Source organism: Cygnus olor, chromosome 15 (genome assembly GCF_009769625.2).
Source record: "Cygnus olor isolate bCygOlo1 chromosome 15, bCygOlo1.pri.v2, whole genome shotgun sequence".
Lineage (NCBI taxonomy): Eukaryota > Metazoa > Chordata > Aves > Anseriformes > Anatidae > Cygnus > Cygnus olor.
In genome coordinates this window covers 6,427,661-6,452,174 of record NC_049183.1, presented here as the reverse complement: position 1 = coordinate 6,452,174, position 24,514 = coordinate 6,427,661, and the positions used below count along the sequence as shown (strand labels likewise).

The 24,514-nt window shown below is 64.8% G+C and overlaps 3 protein-coding genes and 1 long non-coding RNA gene across 12 annotated transcripts in view; 1 reads left to right on the top strand and 3 right to left on the bottom strand.

The window, feature by feature from the left end:
- Positions 1–6,504, bottom strand: part of MGRN1 (mahogunin ring finger 1) — a 56,816-nt gene extending 50,312 nt beyond the window's left edge. For 2 of the 4 annotated variants that reach the window (XM_040575323.1, XM_040575322.1), the window contains exon 1: positions 6,336–6,502. In XM_040575323.1, coding sequence (XP_040431257.1) covers positions 6,336–6,423 — 88 coding nt within the window. In that variant the 5' untranslated portion in view covers positions 6,424–6,502. Of the gene's footprint in view, positions 1–6,335 lie in introns of all 4 variants that reach the window. The other 2 variants (XM_040575324.1, XM_040575325.1) reach the window with 2 other exon arrangements.
- Positions 4,884–5,701, bottom strand: LOC121078789. Its single transcript, XR_005824748.1, has 2 exons — positions 5,612–5,701; positions 4,884–5,553 (listed from the first exon to the last, which is right to left on the bottom strand). It is a non-coding gene; the product is annotated as an uncharacterized LOC121078789 (long non-coding RNA).
- Positions 6,505–10,316: 3,812 nt separating the features above from the next.
- UBALD1 (UBA like domain containing 1) lies at positions 10,317–17,221 on the top strand. The gene is made up of 3 exons (XM_040575096.1): positions 10,317–10,600; positions 15,272–15,331; positions 16,162–17,221. The coding sequence occupies exons 1-3, from the start codon at positions 10,493–10,495 to the stop codon at positions 16,480–16,482; spliced, it is 489 nt and encodes a 162-aa protein (XP_040431030.1). The 5' UTR covers positions 10,317–10,492; the 3' UTR covers positions 16,483–17,221.
- Positions 17,222–18,123: 902 nt separating this feature from the next.
- Positions 18,124–24,482, bottom strand: C15H16orf96 (chromosome 15 C16orf96 homolog). 6 transcript variants are annotated; one of them, XM_040575091.1, is made up of 15 exons: positions 23,903–24,478; positions 22,659–22,763; positions 22,303–22,383; positions 22,009–22,089; positions 21,761–21,899; positions 21,333–21,418; positions 21,057–21,167; positions 20,501–20,662; positions 20,152–20,240; positions 19,829–19,891; positions 19,633–19,728; positions 19,418–19,472; positions 19,209–19,308; positions 18,966–19,058; positions 18,129–18,834 (listed from the first exon to the last, which is right to left on the bottom strand). In XM_040575091.1, the coding sequence occupies exons 1-15, from the start codon at positions 24,266–24,268 to the stop codon at positions 18,755–18,757; spliced, it is 1,707 nt and encodes a 568-aa protein (XP_040431025.1). In that variant the 5' UTR covers positions 24,269–24,478; the 3' UTR covers positions 18,129–18,754. The 6 variants fall into 6 exon arrangements, with proteins under 6 accessions (XP_040431029.1, XP_040431028.1, XP_040431025.1 ...); XM_040575089.1 differs by having other exon boundaries at positions 18,131–18,834; positions 19,418–19,541; positions 23,903–24,477; XM_040575090.1 differs by having other exon boundaries at positions 18,132–18,834; positions 19,418–19,541; positions 21,333–21,415; positions 23,903–24,475.
- Positions 24,483–24,514: the final 32 nt, after the last annotated feature.

The window sequence follows — 24,514 nt, the reverse complement described above, 5'->3', positions numbered from 1 at the left end:
CGAGTCACAGAAGCAGCAGCTGATCATCTGAATGGTTACGGAGGCATTACAGAAGGATTTGCAATCCCTTTAGCTAGGAGCAAGCATAATTTACTCCGAAATGGAAGGGCTTTCATGAATGGTTCTGTTTTTTCCATTAAGGCTTTTTTCCTTTATGCTTCGAGAAAGTCTTTTCTTACTCTGCACAGATGGCAGTGCTTTCACGATGAGTGCTCCCTGCTGCTGAGCTCAGCTGACGAGCAGCCAGATGTCTGCATTATAAAAGCACATCGCTCTTTCCAGATACAGCAACCGACCTCAGCATAGGTCCAGAATCTACCTAGAATCCATGTAAGGAAACGTAGGCGCTCCAAGTGACAGACAACCTTTTCCCAACCCTCCCAGAAACAACAAATTAAAAATAATCCAACCTGCAGGCAGTCTCCTAGCACAGCTGGCTCGACCCAAGATACACCGCGGTGGTTTATGCTTAGACTACGGTTCAGAAAAGCGTGACGAATGCTGGGGGTTAGGAATTAATTTCACATTTTACGTGGGTCAAGTAGGATTGTGTTTTGGAGCATCTCATCTGATTAACCGTGAAGACAACGCTCGTGCAGGATGTCTCAGAATCGCAGCAGCTGACAATCAGGGATCGGAGTCAGACAGCTCACTCCTCACGCGTGGACACATTTGGTGCTCGGCGAACGAGACTTTGTGGGGTTTTTCCCATACCTTCCGCGTTTGTGTTGGCACACGGCTGTCCCCAGGCTCCAGGGACGCCGTACCATCGTGTCACGGCATTCGCTGCACTCTCCACACCACAAACTCAGGGCAGGGCTTTTCCACGGGGCAGTTCCGCGTCCCGCAGCCGGAGGACGGAGGGCTGCTCACGGCCGCAGACCCAGCGCCTTCGGGAAGACGGCTGCTTTGAGACACCATCCCAAGCAGTCTTTCCAGCACCTTCGGGTGAAAAGGGAGCCAGGCTCTCTCCTGGGGCCGGACCAACGCCGCGATGCGTAACCAGCATGGTCAAGGCGTGAGGGAGGACGCTGACATTAACGCACGCACGGCATCGCGAGCAGAACGTGAATTCTTGTCCCTCGCTTGGTCTTTCCATCCGAAATGCCGGCGGCCAGAGCCAGCGCGCTGCCACCGCCCCCAGGCACCGCGGCCTTCGCTCTCACCTACTGTCACCAGCAGCTGAGACTTTGCCCAAGCTGGAGACGAAACGCTTTGGGAAAGCACTTGTGTAAGTATCACACCAAGGACTGCAAGGACAGAGAAACCTCAAGAAAACTTCGGGAAGGAAAAAATGAGGTTTCTTCTTTCTTCCATGCAAATCTGGCCACCAGGACGCCTTGCTTCCACACACCTGGCACACGACTGACAGAATTCGTAACGTCTGTAAGAACGCATTAAAATCCTGCTGCAGCTGCGTCTCGGGGTTCTGCTTCCAACTCCACTGCAAACACCGCTTCAGGCTTTTATCCAGACCACGCTGCCTCTAGAACCCCGTTCCCACGCGTCCCCCAGTCTGTACGACACCCCTGGCCTGCCTTATGCAAAACCAGCTTTACACAGAGCTCCGTAACTACAGACCCAAGGGGGAAGCTCAGCACCGCTCTCTTTGGCAGGAGAAAAAAAAAAAAAGGAAAAAAAAGGAAAAAAAAAAAAGGAAAAAAAAATATCTTTGGATTAACCCTGCACAGAACCACTAAAACCAGAAATCCACCAGGAAAAAACAGTGACGTGCATACGAGGAAAGGATCCCACCAGCTGGAAGGAGAAACGAAAGACAGAGCAAAGAAAAAACCGTGCCCTTCCTTTAACTTAAACTCTGCCCTCAACTTTACTTCCCCAGAGTAGATTGGCACAAAACACAGGAGAACGTTAGGTAAAAGAACAAGAACGGGGGACACTGCTAAGGCAGGTAAAGTACAAGTGGTAGATGCAAGAGATGCTGCTGCAGGGGAAAACTTGACGGTGTCTGGGGAAAAGGGAAAAAAAATTAAAAAAAACTACTGGAACATCCAGAACGGCCACGTCTGGCTCAATAATTTGTCTCATGCAAACAAAACTGGAACCAAGGCTCCTCCAAGGCACCACACCGAACACGCTGCTTACCACCGAGTCCAGCGTGCAGGCGCGCTTTTACTCTCGTAAAGGAGCCAGCCTCTCACCCCGAGTCCCACTCCGGTGCTGCTGCACCCCTGCGGCCTCCGTGCCGTGGGAATGGCAGCCAGAGCAAAACCCCTGCTTCCGCCTACGGTAAATCTGTAGCCCCATCGACACGAGGGCTGCATGGCGGCACGGTCAAGAAAAGAGAGCAAGTCGATGACAGCTTAGGCTCCCTACCATTATTAGGGTCATTGGGGAAGCGAAAGAGGTGGGCTCCTTTCCGAGCTCCCAGCCAGGCACACCTGCACCGCACACGAGGCAGGCGCTGGGCGCAGTCCAAAGCGGTGCCTGGAAGAACCCCCTCGCCCTCCCGGCACGGCCCCGCGGGGCCACCGACAGCCACCGCACGGCAACCTCCCCGGAGCGTGGCACCGAGCTGGGTTGAATGCAATCCAGGGGGAAAAAAATAAAATAAAAAAAGCCACAGAAGTCACCGCTTTTGGGCCGTACGCCCTCCAGTCGGGTGCCCGCGAGGAGCTGGGGAGAAGGCGCCGCGAGGAAGGAGGGGGCAGCCAGCGGGGTGGGATCAAGTCCGGGCAGAAGGGCCGCGGGAGGAAGGGCGGCAGCCGCGGTGCTGCGTCCTGCAGAGCGGGCGAGGAACGAGAGGAAGGTATTTCTGTCCCACCTTGTCACAGCACGCGCGGCTCGTGAGCTGGGAGCAAGGCGGAGGACCGGGTACAGCCCGGGTGCTCTTATTTACGACGGCTCTTTCTCTCGTCAAAGCGCAGCGCCCAGACAACGAACCAGCTGGGTTTCAGAGAGCTCCAACCCGGCTCCTTTTTGCTCCCAAAGGCCACGCTCTGCAGTTTTCTTGCGAGAGGCTACTCCAGAGGAGGGAAGCCAGCTCCAGGGCACGTGCACCCGCTCCGCGCTGCAGATGAGCTTGCTGGAACGAGAGCCGAGCTGACGAAGGAGCTGCAGGAAACGCTGGTGCACCGCTCGCTGGTTGCTAAAGCGCTGGGGGCACCGTGCACCGAGGCTGCACGCAACACCACGGGTCGTTTTACTGCTTCAAGCGCAGAAGCAGAGCGAGGACTGGGAACTGTTCCTTGTGATTACCCTTTTTTAGCCCGCTTCACGGAGGCAGGAATTCTTCTCTGCAAATGGGCCCTTCTCCAACTCCCGTCCGACCGGGCAGGCATCTGCAATGCTCACCGTCTCCATAACGCGAGCCAGGAAGGTTAAAAGGCGCCCGTGATTAAAGAAGGGAAGGGGTATCGCCTCGCGGCGTCTCAGTGGCCCCGTCTCCCCGTGCTGCAGGAGGGGCAGTGCAGACGATCCGCGCCCAGAACCTCGGAGGAACAGGCGGGGCATTTTCTGAGGCGGATTCCCAACTACCGCACCGCGTACCGGTTGCGGCACGGCTGCCGGACGACCTGCCGGCGCCTCCCGAGTGACTTTGGCTCCTAAGGACCGAGGCAGATTCCACAGCCCCAGAGCACGACCGGCCCAGTCGTGACCGCACCAAGAGTCAACAGAGCAGCGACCGTCCGCCACCGCGTTTGCGACCGGCTGTGACTCAACAAGGTGCCATCGCTGGGTGCAGCCTGCCAAAGCAGTGCCTTCCTTCTCGGACTGCTTAAATTACGGCCGGGATACCTACACTTTGTGCTTGGGTTCTTTTCCACCTGCGCAACGGGGCTTTACGGCTCCAGAATGCGAACCGGCGTCCTCCAAAGCAATCCCGACCGCGGACGGCAGCCGAGCAGAGCCGCAGCAGCTCGCCCGGGCGCCCGCTGACGGCCCAGAGCAGTTTGGATTCAGAGGGAAAGGACGCGGGAGGCGGCACAGAGGCCTCGGCGCCGCACACGCCGCCAGCAGACGAGTAAGCTCGGGCAGCGCTCCCTGCCTTCTCTGCATCCTCACGGGTAAGGTCTGAGCAGCCCGGGGAGCGCCGGGCCGTCAGGCGAACACCTCGGCACACACCGAAATGCGTCACCCCGCTGACGGAGACACGGGCTCCTTCCAGTACGGCAGGCGGCAGCAGCACAGGGCTCGCAGCGACACGGTCACGTTAGCAATCCGTCACCCAAGAACCTGTTGTGCGGTTTCCGGCGAGCTTCATGAAATAAATCTAAGCACACCGCTCACGCCAGGCTGCCCCGTCCCGTGCCAGTCACGGCCGATCTTCCAGGCCCAAGTCAAACCCCCTGAGGACCGCAGGACCGGAGGGGCAGTGCCCTTCTCGGCACACTCCAGAGTAACACAAGGGAAGGAGCTGCCACCGGCGCAACCCTCCCCGTTCTGCCAGGGACCTTCTTTCACCCTCCAGCCTAGCAGCGTTCAGGACCTGTTCTTCTGCAGGGAGCGACCTCGAGCTCCAACAGCCCTTCTCCCTTCCTGAAGTCAACAGAACCCTTGTCAGACAAACCTGAAGAAAGCAAAGAGAAAGGTCCGGCCTAAAGCCAGCAGGCTTTTAGGACGTGCACAAGCAAGTGCAATAGAAAGCTCGGCCACGACTAACAAGCACCTGATTGCCTTTAAAGGAAATATATATTTTTTTTCAATCAACTAAAGCAATAGCTGTTTGGTTTTACAAGGGAGGTGCCGCGCATGGAACGCTTTTTGACAGCGCGGAGGACAACAGACCCCTCCTGGGTGCATGTGAACACGCAGAGCGGACCCGACTGCCCTGGTTAGCACCTAGAGACGCACTGCTAAAACGCAACACGCCGTTAAATCCTCGCCCGGGTAATTACAACAGTAAAGAAACAACAGGATGAGGATGTCAAAGAAGCAGTTTAATGTTCATCGTATGTGGTAGCAATAATTAATCCAGTCTGTATCTAAAATCCTTTCCAAGTGTCAACAGAAGTCAGGTGCAAGCTCTACGCGTAAGGAACTCCCTAGCAGGGCCCACGACACAACAGAGCCCAGCAGACAGCTCCGGGGCCTTTCCCAGCGTGCAAACCTGCGACAAGGCAAGGCACGAGGACGTCGGGACTCTGCTCGAGAAGATCTTCCACCTCCTCCCAACAGAAAGGGGGAACCCGGCTCCCTCCATCGCACGGCCCCGGCGATTTCACAGCCATAAAGCGCAGGCAGCACGCGAGCCTCCGAGCGAGGCTACGCCGCACCTGCCCGAGAGGGAGGGAGGGAGGGAGGGAGCTCGGGCTGGCGCTCTGCGGCTCTCTGAGCCTGCCTGGAGAGCCTGCCGCAGAACAGAAGCGCAGGCACTGGTGGGCGAGCGGCCGTCGCAGGAGAAAAGAGCACCTGAGCTTCCTTCGTGGGAAGGATAAGGAAAGCCCTTTAAACAAGCCAAGCCGGGCCAGAGACGAGGTGAGTCACGGGCTCACCCTCACCTCCCCGGAGCGCTGCTGCTGGCACCCCAACGTCAGTGCTGGCACCCCAGTGTCACAGCTGGCACCCCAAAGTCACTGCTGGCACCCCAACCTCCTGCTGGCACCCCAACCTCACAGCTGGCACCCCAACCTCCTGCTGGCACCCCAACGTCACTGCTGGCACCCCAACCTGCTGCTGGCACCCCAACGTCACAGCTGCCACCCCAACCTCACAGCTGGCACCCCAAAGTCACAGCTGCCACCCCAACCTCACAGCTGGCACCCCAATGTCGCTGCTGGCACCCGAACCTCACAGCTGGCACCCCAACCTGCTTTTGGCACCCCAAAGTCACAGCTGGCACCCCAACGTCAGTGCTGGCACCCCAACGTCACTGCTGGCACCCCAGTGTAGGTGCTGGCACCCCAGTGTCACAGCTGGCACCCCAAAGTCACTGCTGGCACCCCAACCTGCTGCTGGCACCCCAGTGTCACAGCTGCCACCCCAACGTCACTGCTGGCACCCCAACGTCACAGCTGGCACCCCAACGTCACTGCTGGCACCCCAACCTGCTGCTGGCACCCCAGTGTCACTGCTGGCACCCCAACCTCACAGCTGGCACCCCAGTGTAGGTGCTGCCACCCCAACCTGCTGCTGCCACCCCAGCCCCGCTGAACTCCTCCCTCGGGAAGCCCACGGCTGCGAGCGGCTGCCGGGCGCCGGCCGCGGCCCCTGGCCGGAGCTGAGGCGGTGCGGAGGGGTCGGCGCCCCGCGTCCCCCGCCGCCCCCCACGGCGCCACAGCCCCCGGGGGCCGCGGGTACCGGGGGGGCTCCGAGGGGCCCGGGCCGCCCCCAGGCGCCTCGGAGGCCCCCGTCCCCGCGGCCGCGACGCTCACCGGACTTGGGCGGGTAGCGGTAGGCCGAGTTGGCCTGGATGTCGATGTCCTCCACGCCCGCGATGCGCCGGCTGAGCAGGGAGCCCATGGCGGCGGCGGGGCCGGCCGGGGGCGCGGAGCGGCGCGGCGGCGGGGAGCGGCCCGCACGCGCACCCGTACCCCGACCCCGACCCCGACCCCGACCCGCGGCGGCGCGGGGCACGCCGGGAGAGCGAGTCCTCCCCGCCGCGCCTACAGCTCCCGGCAGGCACCGCGCCGGGCGCTGCGCAGGCAGGGGGCGGGGCTCCGCGGGGCGCGGGGGGCGCGGGGGGCGCCCTGCCCGGGGACGCGTCCTGTAAGGGGCTGCGCCCTGCACGGGGATGCACGGGAATTCCCCCTGCGTGGGGCTGCACCCTGCAAGGAGAGGGATCCTGTAAGGGGACGCACGGGGATGCGCCCTGTAAGGGGATGCGTGAGGCTGCACCCTGCACAGGATGCACCTTGTAAGGGGATGCGCCCCGCAAGGGGTTGCACCCTGTAAGGGGGATGCACCCTGCACGGGATGCACCCTGCATGGAGATGTGTGGGGCTGCACTCTGCACGGAATGCATCTTGTAAGGGGATGCGTGGGGATGCACCCTGCACGGGGATGTACCCTGCACAGGGATGTGTGGGGATGCACCCTGCACGGGGATGCACCCTGCATGGGGATGTGTGGGGATGCACCCTGCACGGGGATGCACCCTGCACAGGGATGTGTGGGGATGCACCCTGCACGGGGATGCACCCTGCACGGGGATGCGTGGGGATGCACCCTGCACGGGGATGCACCCTGCACGGGGATGTGTGGGGATGCACCCTGCACGGGGATGCACCCTGCACGGGGATGCGTGGGGATGCACCCTGCACGGGGATGCACCCTGCACAGGGATGTGTGGGGATGCACCCTGCACAGGGGCGCACGGGGAGCATGCATGGAGATACACCCTGCACAGGCGCATGCACCCTGCCTGGGGATGCATGGGAGCACGGACAGGAATGCACTGTGCGTGTGGATGCACCCTTACACGGGGATGTAACCTGCGTGGGGAGCACGCACAGAGATACATCCTGCACAGGGATGCACTCTGCACGGGGATGCATGGGGAGTGTGTATAGGGATGCACTGTGCATGGCGATGCATCCTGCATGAGGATGTGCACGGAGCGTGCAAAGGGACGCACCCCGCCATGGGATGCATGGGGAGTGTGCGCAGGGATTCAGCCTGATCAGGAGGCGTGCACGGGGAGCGTGCACAGAGATACACCCTGCACGAGGACGCACCCTGCCCGGGGATGCACAGGGAGCGTGCATGGTGATGTGCTGTTCCAGATGCCGAATCCAGCACTTGTTCTTGTCAAACTTCATGCAGTTGGTGACTGCCCAGCCCTCTAATTCATCAAGGCCTCTCTGCAAGACCTCTCCACCCTTGAGGCAGTCTACAGCTCCTCCTAATTCAGTGTCACCTTCAGCCCTCCTCAGAGTGTGTTCAAGTCCTGTGTGCAGTCATTTACGAACACCTGAAGAGAACAGGCCCTACGATGGAGCCCGGTGGAACCCCGCAGTGACTGGCCGCCAGCCTGCCATCACCCCATTTACCACAGCCCTTCGAGCCCAACCCGTGGGCCAGCTGTCTGCCCATCGCATCGTGTATTTATCTACCTGCGTGCCAGACAGTTTGTCCAGGGGGACACCGTGAGACAGCACCAAATGCTGCCCCGTCCCCACAGCAGTTCATCCCCGTGCACATACAGCACCAGGGCTCAGCCTGGCTCTGCCGCAGCACTGGCGCTGCCTGCTGTGTTCCCCAGTGTCCTGAAGCCATCGGGACGGCCCCTAAGTGGTTTTAGGGACAGGAGCAGCCATGGAGGGGGTGGCCAACATGAGCAGCGGGGCCCCGGGCCACACCGTCAGCCCCAAAGAAGCTGGCCACGGCCCAGTGCTGGCTCGCACAAAGGCAGGATGTTGCACCACCGCCGGCCTCCGTCCCACTGCCGGAGGCATGGGGGAGGGAAAGCGAGTGGCTCGGGGCCGCAGCGGCTGCCGGCAGCACAGTGGGGACCTGGCTGCTCCCCCAGCCCCGTCCCGCATGGCTGCGCTGGGGATGGAGCAGCAGCGGGGCAGTGGCCAGCTCCAGGAACATTGGGCTCATCGGGCAGCAGAGGAACGTAGGCCCTGGGCTGCTCGGAGCCTCCCGGGTGCCACTTTTGCCACTCTCTCCACGGCTCTCGGGGCTGTGCTGCAGCCACAGCTGTGGCATGGGGTTGACATTGTCACCTCCAGGCTCCCTGAGCCTCTATTCCCCCCGCTGTGCTGTGGATGTAGAGGCAGGGAGAGAGGCCAGGAGGCCCTCCCTGACATCCCCAAAGCACCGCCACGAGGTACAGGGCAGCCTGAGGCCCCAGGTGCCATTGTGTGTGCAGCGATGCCAAGCCGAGGAGGAGCAGGGTGAAGCTGCTCTCGGGACTCTCTGCCAACACGCTCGGTGCCACCAAGTTACGTCGCCGCGTCCCAGACCTGGCTGGCATCCAGTGCACCGCTTCTCCCCAAAAAACGGGGGTGGAAAGGTGTTCTGAAGCGGGACTTCAGTTACCAGAGCATGACCTGGGGAGCACAACTCCAGGGAGCTTCAGCCTTGCGAGGAATGAAGGAGGGCACTCGGCTTCCCCTGCCACACGCATTTCTCCAGCCAACTCCCTTCGGAAGTCTCCTCGGAAGCGCCTGCCAGGGCGGCAGCGAGAAGCACGCCCGCAGAAAGGAGGAAGTACGTCTGCCTGCAAACCTGCCACTCACCAGCAGCTCATCCAAAGTCCGGCTGTGCAAGGGTTTATTGCCCAGCAAAGCAAACTGCTTTGTCTCGGTTGCCCCCTCCCTGGTGCTGTCACTTTGTTTTTTGGGTGCTTGTAAAACAACACGGCTCGGGAGCCCTGGAGACTACCCTGGGTTACTCCTGACCAGGAGGAGTGGCAAGCCCATGAACTTTGCCTCTTCAAACACTGCCCTGCTCCAAAGGGCTTGCAACCCTCCCCGAAAGCGCTGCCAGGCCGGGGCCAACCCTTCCCCCTTTGAGAATCGAACTGCAAGATTTCCAAGAACGTCTGGTGTTCTCTGGTTAAAGTAACCCTCCGGGAGATCTGCATTTACACCCCGCTGGCTGCAGACCCCCTCCTGCCCCTTTCCTCTGGGGTTTTCCTCGGCCTTTTCAGACCGAGCGGCCGCCCCTCCGCAGGCCCCGCACAGACACAGCCGGGCTGCGACGCGGGCAGGGACACGGGTGCCGGGAGGGAGCAGCCCCTCGTCCTGGAGCCCCCGGCTCCTTCCAGAACATTCCCCTCACACGCTGCCACGTTACGGGGCAGACCCACGGGCGCGTGAGGCGTCTTGTGTCAGCGACGTTTGGTTAGAGGCGTTTCACGAAGGGTTTTTTTCCTTTTATTTGGCATTTCACGAGGGATGTTTGACTTTTATTTGGCATTTTATCTCGCTGCCACCACCACACACCACGGCCCAGGCGCCCGCCCCGCACCAGGCCTCGGCCCTCGCCCGTCAGGGGCCGGCTCCCCCCGCCCCCCCCAGCCCCCCCAGGGGGCGGGCCCGCCGTGCGCGCGCGCGCGGCCGTTGCCGCACGTCAGCAGGAAGCGGCACGCGGCCGCCTGTAAACACCGCGCCCCCCCCCCCCCCCCGCCACCGCGCCCCCTCCCCCGCCATCACCCCCCGCCCCGAGCCGGGCCCGCCCCCGCCGCCCGCTCATTGGGGGCAGCGGAGTTGTTGACCATATATGGTCAGGTACTACCGCACCGCGGGCGGCGGTTGGCCGCCGCGCCGCGTCACTCAAGCGCCCGCCGGCTCCTGCAAACAAAGCGGGGGCTGCCGGGAGCTGTAGTCCGAGCGGCGGCGGCGCGGGGGGGCAGCGCGGCGGCGGAGAGGGGGGGTAGAACTACAAGTCCCAGCAGCCCCCGGCGGCGGCCTCCGCTCCCGCCCCGCGGGGCTGGCCGGGCGCCGTGAGTCAGTGCCCAGTAAACATTGGCGTGAGCCGCGCCGGCTGCGCGATGGTGGCGGCGCCGTGAGGGCGGCGGGAGGAGGAGGCGGAGGAGGAGGAAGGGAAGAAGAAGAAGAAGAAGAAGGCGGGGGGGGGGGCCATGGACGAGCTCAAGCACCAGGTGATGATCAACCAGTTCGTGCTGGCGGCCGGCTGCGCCGCCGACCAGGCCAAGCAGCTGCTGCAGGCGGCGCACTGGCAGTTCGAGGTGAGGCGGCCGCGCCCCGGGCACGGGGGGGACGGGGCGGGACGGGACGGGACGGGACGGGCCCCGCGCGTGGGGGGGTGGGGGTGGGGTGGGGAACGTGTCCCGGGGCCCCCCCGCCGCGCTCCCGGTCGGGGCCGGGGCCGGGCGCCCCCCGCCGCCGGCAGCCGCCAGGGCGAGCCGGGGCTTAGCGAGCCGCGCTGCGGCTGCTCCCCGCGCCCGGGGCTCTCTTCCCCCCCCCCCCCCCCCCCCCCCGCCTTGCGCCGCCAGCCCGCGGACGCGAGGCCCGGGGCGCCTCTGTGCGCGAGGGCTCCGCGCTGTGGTGCGGCGCGGGGAGCGGGGGCTGCGGCTCCCACCCGCCCGCACCCAGGCCCCGGCGCGCGCGCCGCCAGCGGGCCCCCGCGGCCGGTACCGGGGCCGCCGGGCGACGTGACGGCCGTCGGGTGGAGCGGGCGCCGCGGCACCGCATCGCCACGCCGTCCGCGTGCCCGGGTGCGGCGCTCCCCGCGCTACGCCGGCCGCCAGCCCTCGAAGCCGGCCTGAGCGTGGCCCCGCACGCCGCCCCCGCGCTCCTCGCCCGAGCAGGCGTCGTCCCCCCGCCGTGCCCGCCGCTCGCCGACACGTCCCCCGGCGAGGGCGGCGGGCCCGCTGCGTGCGTGCCGCGCCCCGGGCTTTGTTTACCAACACGGGGCGGCGGCGGCGGCCCTCTGGGGCCGTGGGCTCGGCTCCCACCAGCCCTGCGCGGGCGGGAGGCGGGGTGGTGGCGGGTGACAGAAGTTACTTTTCCTCGCAACGGCTCCCCGCGGAACTTTGCCGCCGTTGGGCGAGTTGCACAAGTACAAACGGCCGTCTCCTGCCGGTTTGGCGCTCACATGACTCAGAGGAAGCTGGGCTGTAAACAAACGCGCTGCGATGAGCCATTACCGTGTTCCCACTCGCTTTTGGTGCAACGGTCAGATAATTCCCTTTGCAAAATGGCCGCTGGGCATGCCTTCTTCGGGGAGGTGCTGGCTCCCGGCTCCAGAGTGCTCTCACCTCTCGGATGTGATGTGCTGAGGCTTTTGTTATTCCAGCGTGGTGCCCCTTTGCTGGCTGGCCCGGATCTGCGGCGAGAATAAATTGGTGGAGTTCAGGCAAGTTCAGCGCTAATTTCCGCTGCCTTCAGTCAGGGTTTCCTCGCTTTCAAAGCGCTCCTCCGGGGGCACGGTGTGAGCCCACTGGTGCACGCAGGCTGCTGCCCCGGCTCCCTTTGCCAGTGCTTGGAGCAGCACCTGCCTGCTCCGGCCCCGCTCGCTGCTTTTGCGCAGGGGTGCAGGAGGGAGAGGGAGGCCGTGGGGTGATGGCCTCCTTGGGGAGCCGGCGGAGGCCTGCGTCCCCCCAGTCAGACACGTTTGGCTCTGCGGTGAGCCCGACCTGCTGGTGGAGCCCCTGGGTCGGCAGCGAACCTTCAGGCTGCCCCGTTCCCAATCCCCTGAGGGCTGCTGTGACTGCTGGGGGAGGGTGCTGCGGAGAGGTTTGGCTGCGTGGTGTCCTGCTGGCCCTGCGCTTTGTCTGGGGGGGACGAAACACGGCCCAGGACAGCGCGTGTGAGCGGGGCGGGCGAGGAGCTGCTCTGGGGGTACGTACAGCTGCCTTTGCTGCAGCGGGAGCTGGTCCAAGCCCGTACCGTGTCCAGGGCCCTGACAAGGAAGCCGTTTATTTTGCAGGAATACTCCTATGTCCTCAGGGCACAGGCAGCAGCTCGTGGGTAACACGTGGGTCGCCCCTTCCGCTCGCTGTGACTTCACTCCCGTCTCGCAGGGAAGCTGGGGCTCCTCGCGCTGCGCTTGGCGGACCTCGCGGCTCTGCCAGCACCACCGTGCTCCCAGGGACCGGCAGGGGCGGCCGGGGGAGTGCTGCCGGTCGGGGGGAGCTCAAGGAGGCAACCTGGGGTGTCTGCGGGCGAGGGCTGGCAGCGGGGCCCTGGGGGGACACAGGTGCCCCTGCTGGGGGAGGCACCGGGAAGGGCAGCAGGCATCCACCGCGGCTGGACCCCAGCAGCGAAGTGTTTGCAGAGCCCGAGCTCGGGGCTGAGCTGTGCACCAGGCTCCTTTCTCAGGTAGAAGAGTATTAATTGGCTTTCTGACGCACTGGTTGCCCCTGGGGCTGCTTGGGAAGAATAAGAAGACGTCAGCTGCTTTAAAAAAAAAAAAAAAGCTTGATTCGTGCCTTTTTGCTGCTGCAGAGCGTAGTGCCTCTGCTCAGGGTGGTGAGGTTGTGCAAGGGGAGCAAGGGGAGGAGCAGGTGCCTGGCTCTGCTCGCTGTGGCTCTGGTTGGGATTTCCACTTTCTCTTCTGATGTCTTTATGCTCTAGCAAGCTCCTTCCCCTTCCTTTGTGGCTGAAGGGCAGGGGGCCCCCATCGCCGCCGCCGCCTCCTGGCACTCCGGCGAGCAGAGAAACGCTGCGATCAGCGTGGGGCCTCGCGGCCCAGCCAGCGATGGCCGTGGCACCCGGTGCCCCCGTGGGTGTGCGGGTGCTGGGACCCCGGGGACAGCCACCCCCTGCGGCTGGGGGGCACACAAGGCCCGGAGCGGCGGGCGTCAGGGTGGGCGGAGGAGCTGCTTCTGCTGCTCCTGGAAATAGGCAGGCTGAGGTGGGGAGAGCGCGGTGTTTGGGGCAGAGGGGCCGTGGCCGTGGCGTGCGCCCTCTGCTCAGACGGCAGCTTTCATCCTGGGGTTGGCGGGGATAGGGGGGGTGGCACGGGGGGGGCCAGCGGGGACCTTCCGTGCCCCCGCCCGCTGATGGCACGGTCCCAGATACAAGGCCACTGGGAGAGCAGGAGCACAGAGCAGATCTAATGGGCTTACGGCGTTTGGCTGTGCCCACACCTCTGCGCGTGCTTCCCGTTCGCTGTTTTCCCCCCTTCTTATCGCGTTCCCTTCTGGCTGAGAGGTAGCGTCTGAGGGCAGGGACGTGGGACCTCACCCGGGACGAAGGTGGTGCGGGGCTGGGGCTGATCTCCAGGGCCACAGACCCTCCCGGCAGGTCCTGCCCCGGGTGCTGGGACGCTTGCTGAGGTCTCAGCCTGCCCCGTGAGGAACGCAGCCGTAGCGGGGAATCGCCTCAGCAGCCCAGCCGCTACGCGTGCCCTCCGTGCTTTGGGAGTGACCGCGCTCCCCAGCAGCAATTGCTTCCCCCACCGAGGCCCAAATCGTTGCGTTTTGGTCACGGGACACAACAACCAGGTAACGCTGCTGGCTGCCGCCTGCTCCTGCCGCCGGTTCAGCCAGGAGGAAACCACGAACCCCGCGCTGGCTGGCTCGCCCGCAGCTTTGCCTCCGTCAGGTCGGTGAGCTGAGCTGACCTGTGAGCGCTCGTCCCCGGGCGTGCGGCTGCGGGCGCCGGGAGGAGGAGTGCGTTCACGCGTGGCTGCGGTGCTCGGGCCGCAGCCGCTGCACCGGGTTTGGCGCAACCCGCCTCTGCCTCTCGGGTGTCCGAGCGGCTCGGGTAACCCCGCCGGCAGGAGGGAGCAAGGGCTTGGTGCTGCGGCAGCACCTGGCTGCAGCCCCGTGCCTCGCACCCGAGCTCTGGGACCTCGGGGGCCGGGGAGGGGTGAGCCGATGATGGGGGCTTCGTCTTAGCCCGGAGCCGAACCCAGCCCGCTGCCCTAACGTTTCTGTTGCGTTTAATCTGCCGCCGAATCAAAGCACCGTTTTTTAGCCCCAATTCAACTAAAACCTAGCACGGAACGTGGGGCAGCTTCGTCTTTGCTGCTCCTACATCAGCCCAGTCCCGTGTGCCCCCAAAGCTGCCGCTGTCCCCTCCCAGCCCTCAAACCTGCCTCTGGCTCGCCCTCCTCGCCAGCCTGCGCCCGGCACTCCCTCCGTGCAGCCCTCCTCGGCCCGTCACATGCCACGGGCGTATGACATTTACCAGATTATTACTGGTCTGAACTGGAAGCAAACCAAAACGATGTCAGTCACAACCATACCCAGCCTGCAGCTGAACTCGACGTGCCCCGCTGTATGCGGCGGGCACGGTCTCGCTCGCTGCCCGTTGCAGCGCTGTGCCCGTGGCCCCGTCCCGTTCAGGGCACGCGTCTCGCCAGCTGCCGCGCTGCTTCCCCTGCTGGGTTTGGATTCGGCTTCCCTCCCCTCCCTGCCCACGGCAGTTGCAGAGCATCGCCGAGTTGTGAAACGCCTGCTGGGGTCCGCTCCCAAAGCGGCCGCTTCTCCAGCCGTGGGCGCGGCAGCGCTCCGGGTCCGCGCGCTCACCGCCTGGCTCGGTGAAAGCAGGCGGCAAGCGCGGCTCGCTGCTGGGGGCCGCGGGGGCAGCTGCGCGGGGCGTGCCCTCCGCTGCACACCCCGGGCACCGGGGCTGTTCCTCCTGCTGGCTCCGTGGCGTGCACGGCCCGGCCCCTCAGGGCCGCTTTTGGATGTTGTCCCAGCTCTGCTAGGAGGTGGCCAAAACGGGTAACGGATGCGAGGTGCTGGGCCAGGCCCTGCGCTGGGCAGTTTGGCTCTGGCACCACGCGAACGCCCTCCACAGCGGGGAGCGAGCTGGAGGCAGGCGGCTGCCCCCGCCGCGGCCACGCGAAGCCCTGCTGTTGCATGCAGGGATAAGGTAGGGTGCTGTGCTTGCGTGCTGCTGGTAACGTCTTCCTTTTTTTTTTTTGTTTGTTTTGTTTCTTTCAGACTGCTCTCAGTGCTTTTTTTCAAGAAACAAATATCCCCTACAGCCACCACCATCAGATGGTAAGTGCTCTCCCACCTCTCCAGCCACTGCTTCGCACGTGGGGTGTGCGTGCACAGGAGCGTGCAGACACGTGGCTGCTGCCCGCCTCAGCTCTCCCCGCGGTCCCCAGGCTCTGCTCCTTTAACTCCCGTGCTTCAGCAGCCCGTAATCTGCCTGGGCAGATGTGTCTTAGGGATTCGCTGGCTGCCGTGGCCTCGTTTGACTCTCCAGGACAATTGGGGATTTGGGGCGTGCAGTAAGCGTGCAGAGCAAACGCCTGCTGTGGCCGGGGTGCACCCAGGCTCCAGGAGCCAGAAAGCTGCAGGCCCCTGGTGGCACCGGTGGGTCGTGGGACAGAAGGAGCATGCGCAGCGGGGTCCTACCCGGGCCCTCTGACAGGAGCTCTCACCACAGGATTAATCTTCGGGGCCTTAAATAACCGCTGCCTGCAGGAAGCACCCAGGCGGAGCTGGCAAAGCAAGGGAGCCGCTGCGCAGCCTGTACCAGCAGCTGCTGCGTGGCCCTGCGCGGAAGGGCAGGGGTGCGGGGCATCGTTGGGAAGGCCGCCCGGTCCCCGCCTGCCTCGCGGCATCCCCAGCACCCCAGGCAAGGGGCTGGGCCGTGCGGAGAGGTCCCACAGGTCCCCCCGTGTCCTTCCCTGAGCCGGGGCTCGGCTGCGGGTGCGGGGGCTCCGTGCGCTGCGGCGTTGAGGGGCGTCGCGCCGGGCCTCGGCGGGAGGCAAACGACGGAGACCCCAAGCCGGGGACGAGCCGCCTGCCTCCCCCGCGGGGCTGGCGCTGTGCCCGCGGGCGGCCCCGGCCCCGCTGACCCCCCTGTCTCCTTCCCGCAGATGTGCACTCCCGCCAACACGCCGGCCACGCCGCCCAACTTCCCCGACGCCCTCACCATGTTCTCCCGCCTCAAGGCTTCCGAGAGCTTCAACAGCAGCAGCCCCGTGGCCTCCATGGCGACCTCCCCGCCGCCCCCGGCCCCGCCGCTGCCCCAGCACGGGGCCTTCAACCCCGCCTGGCCCGCGGCCTCCCCGCCCGGCCAGCAGCAGAGCATGTGGACTCCGGCCCCCCCGGTGCAGCCCGCGGGCTGGCCTGCCGCCGTCTCGCAGCAGGCCACGGCAGAACAGAAGGCCAACGTGACCATGGAGGCAGAGAGATGAGGCCGCAGCGGAGAGCGAACATGGCGGGGACCCCTGCGTATAAATATATATATATATATTTTTTTCCCCCTCCCCGAAGAGGAGAGGAACTCTGCTGCCAGAGTGTCTGGCAGCCACAGAGACACGCGAGCGAATAGCTGCCTTGCATGGGTTTGGTTTGAAGTAGTTTTTACTTGTCCTAGAGCTGAACAGAGCTCCCCAGGGACAGCGGGAGGCTGCGTGGGACGCGAGGCCGGTGCCAGCCTCTGCCTGGGACCACGCCGTGGTCGGGCTCTCAGGGAGGGTGCGACCCCCTCCTCTCTCGGGACACTGGAGTTTGCATGCGAGTGACACTTACGGAGGAGACCCCTTCACGGTCCCCGCGCCAGCTGTGCCGCCCCGCTGCGCAGGATGGACCGTGCCTGTGTCCCCCCTCCCTCGGCCCCGCGCGTCCTGGTGGGGGGTGGACGCCCCGCACCGCTTGTTTTTTCGTGAGGAGGAGGAGAGCAAGGGCTGCTCCCGCACGCAGCACGCGCTGCGCCAGCGGGTGAGCGGGGCTGGGGGGAGGCCGGAGTGCTGGTGAGCCGCGCGCCGTCCCCTCGCCCTCCTGGGATGGGGTTTGCCCCGGGGCTGTTTGCATGACAATGTGTAACCCTAGAGACTGGGATCATTTTTAACCCCTCTGTTCTTTTCTCCTGGCGGCTGGAAGTCTCTCCGGACACGCCGCGGCCGCTTGCAATACACGCTCTTCTGCTTTGAACCCGGTGTCTTTGCTTCGTTCGCAGCAGCGGTGGGACGTGGGGAAGGCCGGCTGGGGCACAGGGGGTTGCAGGGACACGGCCCCCAGCCCAGGCTGCCCAAATCCCACCCAGCCTGGCCTTGGGCACCGCCCGGGATGGGGCACCCACAGCTCCTCTGGGCAGCCTGGGCCTCACCACCGTCTGAGTGAAGAATTTCTTCCTAGTATCTAACCCAAATCTACCCTCTTTTAGTTTAAAGCTACCATCCCTTGTCCTGCCACTACATGGCCCTGGTAAAAAAGTCTTCATCTTTCTTACAAGCCCCCTTTATTTATTAAAAGGGCCCAGTAAGGTCTCCCCAGAGCATTCTCCAGGCTGAAGAGCCCCCAGCTCTTTCAGCTTTCCTTCATAGGAGAGGTGTTCCAGCTCTGATCATTTCCTTGGCCTCTCGACCCCCTCTTACGGCTCCCTGTGAGGGTGCCACCCCTGCTGAGCCTTCCCGCTGTGCGGCTGTGCCCCTGCCTCCCCGTGCTCACCAGTCAATAATTAATTTCGATCTTTCATTTGCGTTGCTAAAGTAACTTGTACAAGCGGTGGTTTCACCTGGGCTGCCTCTCCCCTGCCTCTTGGCGGGGAGGCAGCAGAGGCTGGGCAGCAAGGGCTGGAGCTGGATGTTCGCCCTCCTGAGCCTCCCCGTGTGGGGTTGTGCTGGGGCTGCGGGACTGGGTCCTGCCCCGCCGAGCTGGTGGCACCCAGGGTGAGCTGGGGCCCTGAGCTCTGTGGCCGGGGCACGTTGGGGCCGGCGTGGAGTCCTGCTGGCGGAGGGGACGGTCTGCGAGGCCGGGGGTGCGCGGTGCAGAGCCCACTGAAGGGAGGCACGGAGAAGGGATCTGGGATCCCTCCCCAGCCTCGGGTGGAGCCCCACGGAGATGCGGGTGGCGGGGGGGGGGGAGAGCCTGCCTGTGACTGTCCCAGACCCACCAAGAGCTGCGGGACTGGAAAATCCAGGGCCAGACCCCAGACCTGAACTGGTCGGGGAGCTTACGAGGCCTCGGCCCAGCCCAGAAGCCTGGGGAGCTGACCTCACGAGGGGCACAAAGCCCGGCTGGGGCTGCAGCGGGGCAGGAACCACCTGCACTGCCCAAGCCCCGGCGCTGCTCTCGCGGCCTCCGGGAGCCGTGCAGCCGTCCTGCCAGCTCCTGCAGCACAGGGACGGACGCGTGCTCCCCTCGGCACCACAGGAGGGACCCCGGCACCGGTGCGGTTGTGCCCTGCTGTCCCTGGTACCGTGGCCAGGCTGCACACCCCGACAGGGATCTGGGGGGGGGTCAGGCTCTGGTCGCTGACTCCCCCAGGACACCCCGTGTGCCCCAGCGAGCCCAGGGACCACGCGGGGCAGGCAGCGGAGCAGAGCAAATCTTTATGGCCTGTGGTGTTACGCAGCTGCGAGGGGGAGGGAGAAACCGGGGCAGCATGGCTCCCACCCCCCTGATCCCCCGAGGCTCCTGCCCCTTCCTGCACCCCCACGCCATTTCACAGCCCCCCCGGGCAGCTCAGACGCCGGCTGTCCTGCCACCTGCAGCGGCCTGCCACCGGCCCCCCGAGGAGACAGTCCTCGTCCGCATGGCAGCACCTGCAACGCAGGGAGACAAACGGCCTTGCACGGGGCACAACACCCCCGGTGGCACCCGGGGAGCGCACGGAGCAGGGTGAGCCCAGGCGGTGGGGCCGGCAGTGTGCAGGACGCCCAGGACAGGCACTCACACGAGTACGGGGACACGTAGTGGCTGCCATACTTGAGGGTGCGACACGTTTTCTCCGCAGCGTGCTGGGCAGGGGGCTGGGGGGACTTTGTTCCTTCAGGGCGAGAAGCAGAGACGCCGTTGCAGGGGGGATGTGAGGCTGGGCCACGTGGGCAGCGGTGGCAACCGAGCCACCCCAGGCACCCCATCAGGATGTGCTGGCTCGGGCCAGAGCTAACATGGTGCCCCAGGACTGCTCCCCTACCTGGGAAGTCCCTGCCCAGGGCGATGTTCCCGTTGGCAGCCTGCGAGCTCAGCCTGCCCTTGTAGATGACCCCGTCGATGCCCAAAAGATCCACTTGACCCTAGAGGGAGGAGCAGCCGATGCCATCAGAGGTGCCCGAGGCTGTGCCCACCCCGGCTGGGCTCGGCCGGTTTCCAGCGCGCGGGGGGCACGCGGAGATGGGGGCTCACGTTCTGGCAGGTGAAATCTGCAGGGGCTCCGAAGGGACAGGCGGTGGCGAGGGAGCTGGAGGCGGACAGTGGCCTGGTGGGACTCACGGGGCCCCGGCTGGCCTGGTTGCTCCCTTTGTTCTCCCTGGGAAGGGAGCACTGCTGTTAGCGCTCCTGCCCAGGGCGAGGGACCCCAGCGGCAGGGGAGGGGACGCGTGTCACCTCGCAGGCCTCACCTCCCCGGCAGCTGCTGTGCCATGCGGTTGGTGCCACCGGCGCTGGCTGGACGAGACTGGAGGTGCAGGCTGGCCTTCCGGACTGTCACCAAGTGCCTGTGGATGAGGGCAGGAAGGCAGAGGCGGGCAGCGGTCTCCAGTGCGGGTGCGGCGTGGCGGGGGGGGGGGTCCGACAGGGGGGCTGCACAATACTCACGGCCTTGGGGCCACGGCCAGGGGTCTGTCGCAGGAGATGCACTTCACTGGGTGGAAGTGGTGCCTGCAACACAGGTGGCTGCTGAGTGCCCTGCCACCACGCAGCGACCCCGCAAGGTCCCCAGGGTGGCCAGCACCCCACGGGCAGGGTGGGACAACGAGGATCTGGATGGGATGGGCAGGGCAGGATGGGACGGGGTTGGAGGTGCAGGGACAGCACGGACCGGGGGCAGAAAGGACAGGGCGGAGGGAGATGGGATGGGACGGGGCGGAATAGGATAGAACGGGATGTGACGGGACAGGATGGGACCCAGCAGCCCTCACCTCTTGAGGCCGGCGGGACCGCTGGTATCAAAGCAGGGCCCCTGGCAGTGGCACTGCTTGCTGAGCCTCCAAGCCTGCTCCCACTGTGCCTGCAGGGGAGCCAGCACTGCACAGAACCCGTGCAGGGAGGGCAGAGGGGCCCAGTGGGACACCAGGCCCATTTCAGGGGACACTGCTGCCCCTGAGGGATGTTGGGGACACCCTGGGTCATGCCCAGCCCTGGCACAGGGACTCTGGGCATTGGCAGATTGAGGGCTCACCCTCCTGGTGCAGAGGGTACCAGGGGGAACTGCCCCCTGGGCTGGTGCATGTCTCCGTCACCACCACCCTCCCCAGGTGACACCGCTACCTCGGAGTCCATCTCACTGACGAGCTCCAGGGCTTTACGCCTGGCCTGGCCGTGCAGGGACATCCTCTGCAGCAGGTCCTGCATCATCTCGCTCAGCTGGGCCATGGCGCGTTGCAACTCGTCCTGGCTCACTTTGGTCTCCAGCACGGCCTCGTCTGCTTTCTGAGGGGCACAGTGCCAGCCAGCCCCCCGGCCCTGCCTGCCCATGCTGTGCCTCTTGGGGTTCCCCTACGCACAACGCTCATGCCCTGCTCTAGCAGCGCCTCGTCTGCCTTGCCCTAGTGCCTGCCTAGTGCTCTGGGCTGCCTTGCTCGTGGCCGGGTGCTCCACCACCATCGTATGCAGCCCCCCACTCGCGGGTGAAGCCCACTGCCAGGGATTGCCACCACGTGCCTGAGGCCATCCGCCTCCCCCTGCGTCTCCCTCGGAGCCACTGCTCGGCCCCAGCTCTGCCAGGACGGCATGGCTGCAAAATCCTGGCACGCCGCCTCCAGCCTGGATCGGACACAAACCACGGCATGAGTGGCTCCTCAGCTGAGCCCGGGACCACGCTCACCTGGGTGCCCTCGGTGTCAGCCCACAGCCGCTCTGCAGCCTCTTGGAGTCTCGTACATTGCTCCTGCAGCTGCCCCACCTGGCTCAGCACCTCCCTGCCAAAATCTGGCCCCTAGGGAGGACAAAATGTGGCCCCAGGTAAGGCACACGGCAGGCACCCACATGAGGCAGTGAAGTAGTCTTGCAGATGACGCCAGAGCAGTCCTGGCGAGCAGGGTGATGGGCGGCAGACCCCAGGCCACGGGGCGGCAACCCTGAGGTCTGGGCATCTTGGCACCTTCTCTCCTTTGTCCTCCAGGTGCTTTACTTCGCCTTGCACCTTCTCCAGTCGGGTGGCCACATCCTTCAGGGTCCCCAAATCTGCTGAAAACAGACACCAAAGCTTTGCTCCAGGCAGCACGGGCTCCTGCAGGCCATCAGCGCAGCACTGTCCCTAGCCCGGGTGGCTTTATGGCTGGGGAGATGCCCCAGCCCTGCTGTCAGCCCCCAGGCATGGCCCGCACCAGGGCACCCGTGGGCAGCAGCCACGTTCACAGCATCCGTGCCAGTGTGTCTGGGAGCAAGGCAGACGGACAAGGAGGCTGCAGCAGCTTGGGGACCCAGCCGGGATGGCTGAGTGTGGCACCACCATGCACTGGTCCTGGCAAGAACGCAGTGGAACAACCCAGCACAGTGACCTGACATGGTGGGGACATCAGCGCTCACCACGCTGCTGGAGCTGGTTCTCGTGGCAGCTGATGCAGGTCTCCACGGCCACGTGCCGCTCCGGCAGCCAGCTCAGCCTGCACGGTGCCTCCTGGGCTGGCTCCTGGGGGGCCTCAGGGCTGAGCTCCTGGCTGGAAAGCTGAAATGGAACAGCCCTGAGGTTTTAGGGAAGAAGAGCCCTGTGCTGTGCCAGAGCCGAAGGGATGGCCCCCAGCAAAAGAGCCTGGCAGCCGGGAGCGCGCACAAACCTCGCCAGTGGGCACCCTGCAGAGCGAGCACAGCACACCAGCCTGCCAGGGGAAGTTGCCCAGCTCCCGCCGCACCTCTGCCTGTGACCAGAAGAGAAATCAGCCCTGGTGCAGGAGGAGAGTCCTGGGAGCCCCTGGGCTGGGGACAGTGACACCAAACCCTGCCAGAATCCCCAGTGCCATTCTGTCCCCAAGCCTGAAGGGCAGTTGCAGGGGCTGGGTGCTGAGTGCCTCTGAGCACCGGTGCCGTGGACACCCACTCACAGCCCCTCTGCCAGGGCTCTCCCCACTCACCATTTGGCCCAGGATGTTCTGCAGGAGGTTGCTGTGCTTGTCCTGCTGTGCCGCCCGCTCTCGCAGCTCCTCCAGACCAGCCTGCTAAACAAGGACATCGGAGGGCCCGGTATCAGCAGGGATTGGGAATGGTGGGGATCAGTATCAGCAGTGATAGGCAGGGATCAGCAGCGCCCAGCCCAGGCCATGGTGGGGCTCTGTGGCTGTGGGCAAGGGGTCTATCCACAACCCCTGGGCAGATCCCACATCACCCAGTTCCACCATGGGGTGGGAAGGAGCCCGAGACCCACATCTCGTCCCTGTCACAACCCCTCTGCTGAGAGCCCTCCAGCACCAGCCCAGCTCCATGCACGCACCTTCTGGAAATTGTCCTTCAGGAGCTGCAGCTCCTCCTGGAAGGCCTCGATGGTGGTTTTCAGAGAGCAGCTGGTGGTGAGCATCGCCTGTAGCTTGTCTGTGACCTGAGGAATAGGGAGGGGTTCAGCTGGTGCCGCTGGGTCCCTGCGGGCTTGGGGGATGTGGTGAGAAGGGAGGATGAGCAGCACGCAGCACAGACCCGGGCCTGGAGGTGTCTCTGGGACACAGGGCTCCATCTCAGAGGGGCCACAGTCCCACAGCATCGACCACATCTGGCTGGCCCGTGGCCATGCCCATGGAGCTCCCCTAAACTCAGATGAAAGATGGTGAAGGGGAACATGTATCCTGGCTCCAGCTGCCTCGCCCTGGCGAAGTGCTGCCACCTTTTCCCTTTGCTCTTGGATTATGCTCAAAGCTGAGCTCATGAAATATGAGATGGGACCAGCCCGGGGCTGTCAGGTCTCACAACAGATGAAGAAATGTTGTGTTTACTGCAGGCTGGCCCCATGCTGCCTCGGAGATGTCCGCAGTCCAGCCTGGACACCAGCCCTTCTCCAAGCAGGGCAGGGCACAAAGCTATCACAACTCATCCTTGTGCTGCCACAGGCAACTTGAGTGATGGAGACAGCTCTGATGCCGCATACTGTGTTTCCAACATAGGATCTGAACTTTAGCAGCCAAATAAATTGAACCTGTGCCGTGGCCACGTCTCCTATGGGTGGGATCCTGACCTGCCCATGAGGCAGCACTGCTGTCATCTGCAGTTCAGCCATTCTGTGTCACAGGGCAGAGACAGGAGACAGGATGCTGTCCCTGCACGCACTGGGGCACCCCAGGCCCCAAGCACAACTGTGGGGACCCTTGTCAGGGCAGGATGGGACCCAGCAGACTCAAATCTCAGAGCTTACACTGCTGGAGCCCTGGGGACAAGTGTAATATGGTCAAAACTACCTTTGGCCAGTGCCCGTGTTAAAATACTGCTCCTTAATGAGACTCCCACAGTATAGCTGCTGGCAGCTGGGCCAGAAACATGTCTCTACACTTTGCCAGGCTCTCCAGTCTTATGGCAGCAGAAATCCCCAGGGACAAGTCCCTGCACTGGCAAGGCACCACACGGACACATCCCTGTGTAGGGCAGGACACCGTGTAGGGCAGCATGATGCACGGCATAGGACCATGCCAGCAGCCCAGCGTGACTGGCACCCCGCTGAAGACGGGTGCCCTGCCGAGGATGGCTCCTGACCTTCGTCATCCCCTCCTCGATCACCTCCATCCTCTTGGTCAGCTGCGCCGTTTGCCATGAGTCGGTGCCTGGCCTGCCTACGTCCTGCCTGGGGGTCGGCAGCTCCGCGGTGCCCGGGGACCCGCCGGGGCAGCCTGGCTGCCCCTCCGCCTGCAGGAGGAGGGCGCGGGGCCTCCCCCCAGCCCCAGCCCCGGGCTCGAGGAGGCCCCTCTCGTCCTCCGAGACCTGCGTGGAGGCATCCTGCGGGCGCAGGTGCTCCAGGAGGCCGCGCAGGAGGAGGTGGAGGGCGCCGGCGTTGACGCTGCCGCTGTTGGGCGTGCGGAAGGCGACGTCCGCCAGCTCCGCCAGCCTGACCGAGACGCTCATGCTGCCTCCGGCCCCCGGGGCTGCCCGCCCGGGGCTGAGGTCACAGGCCCGTTACCCGGCGATGGCCCCCAGGGTTCTGCCCCAGCCCCGTCCCGGCAAGCGACCGGCGACCGCCGGGCTCCCGCTGCGGCCTGGCCGCCGGGCGCGGCTCCCGGCTGAGGCCGGGCGACGGGCTCCGCGGGCGGCCCCGCTCCCCGCCCGCTCCCACAGCGCCGTGCCCGGCCTGCCCAGCCACGCCAGGCCGCG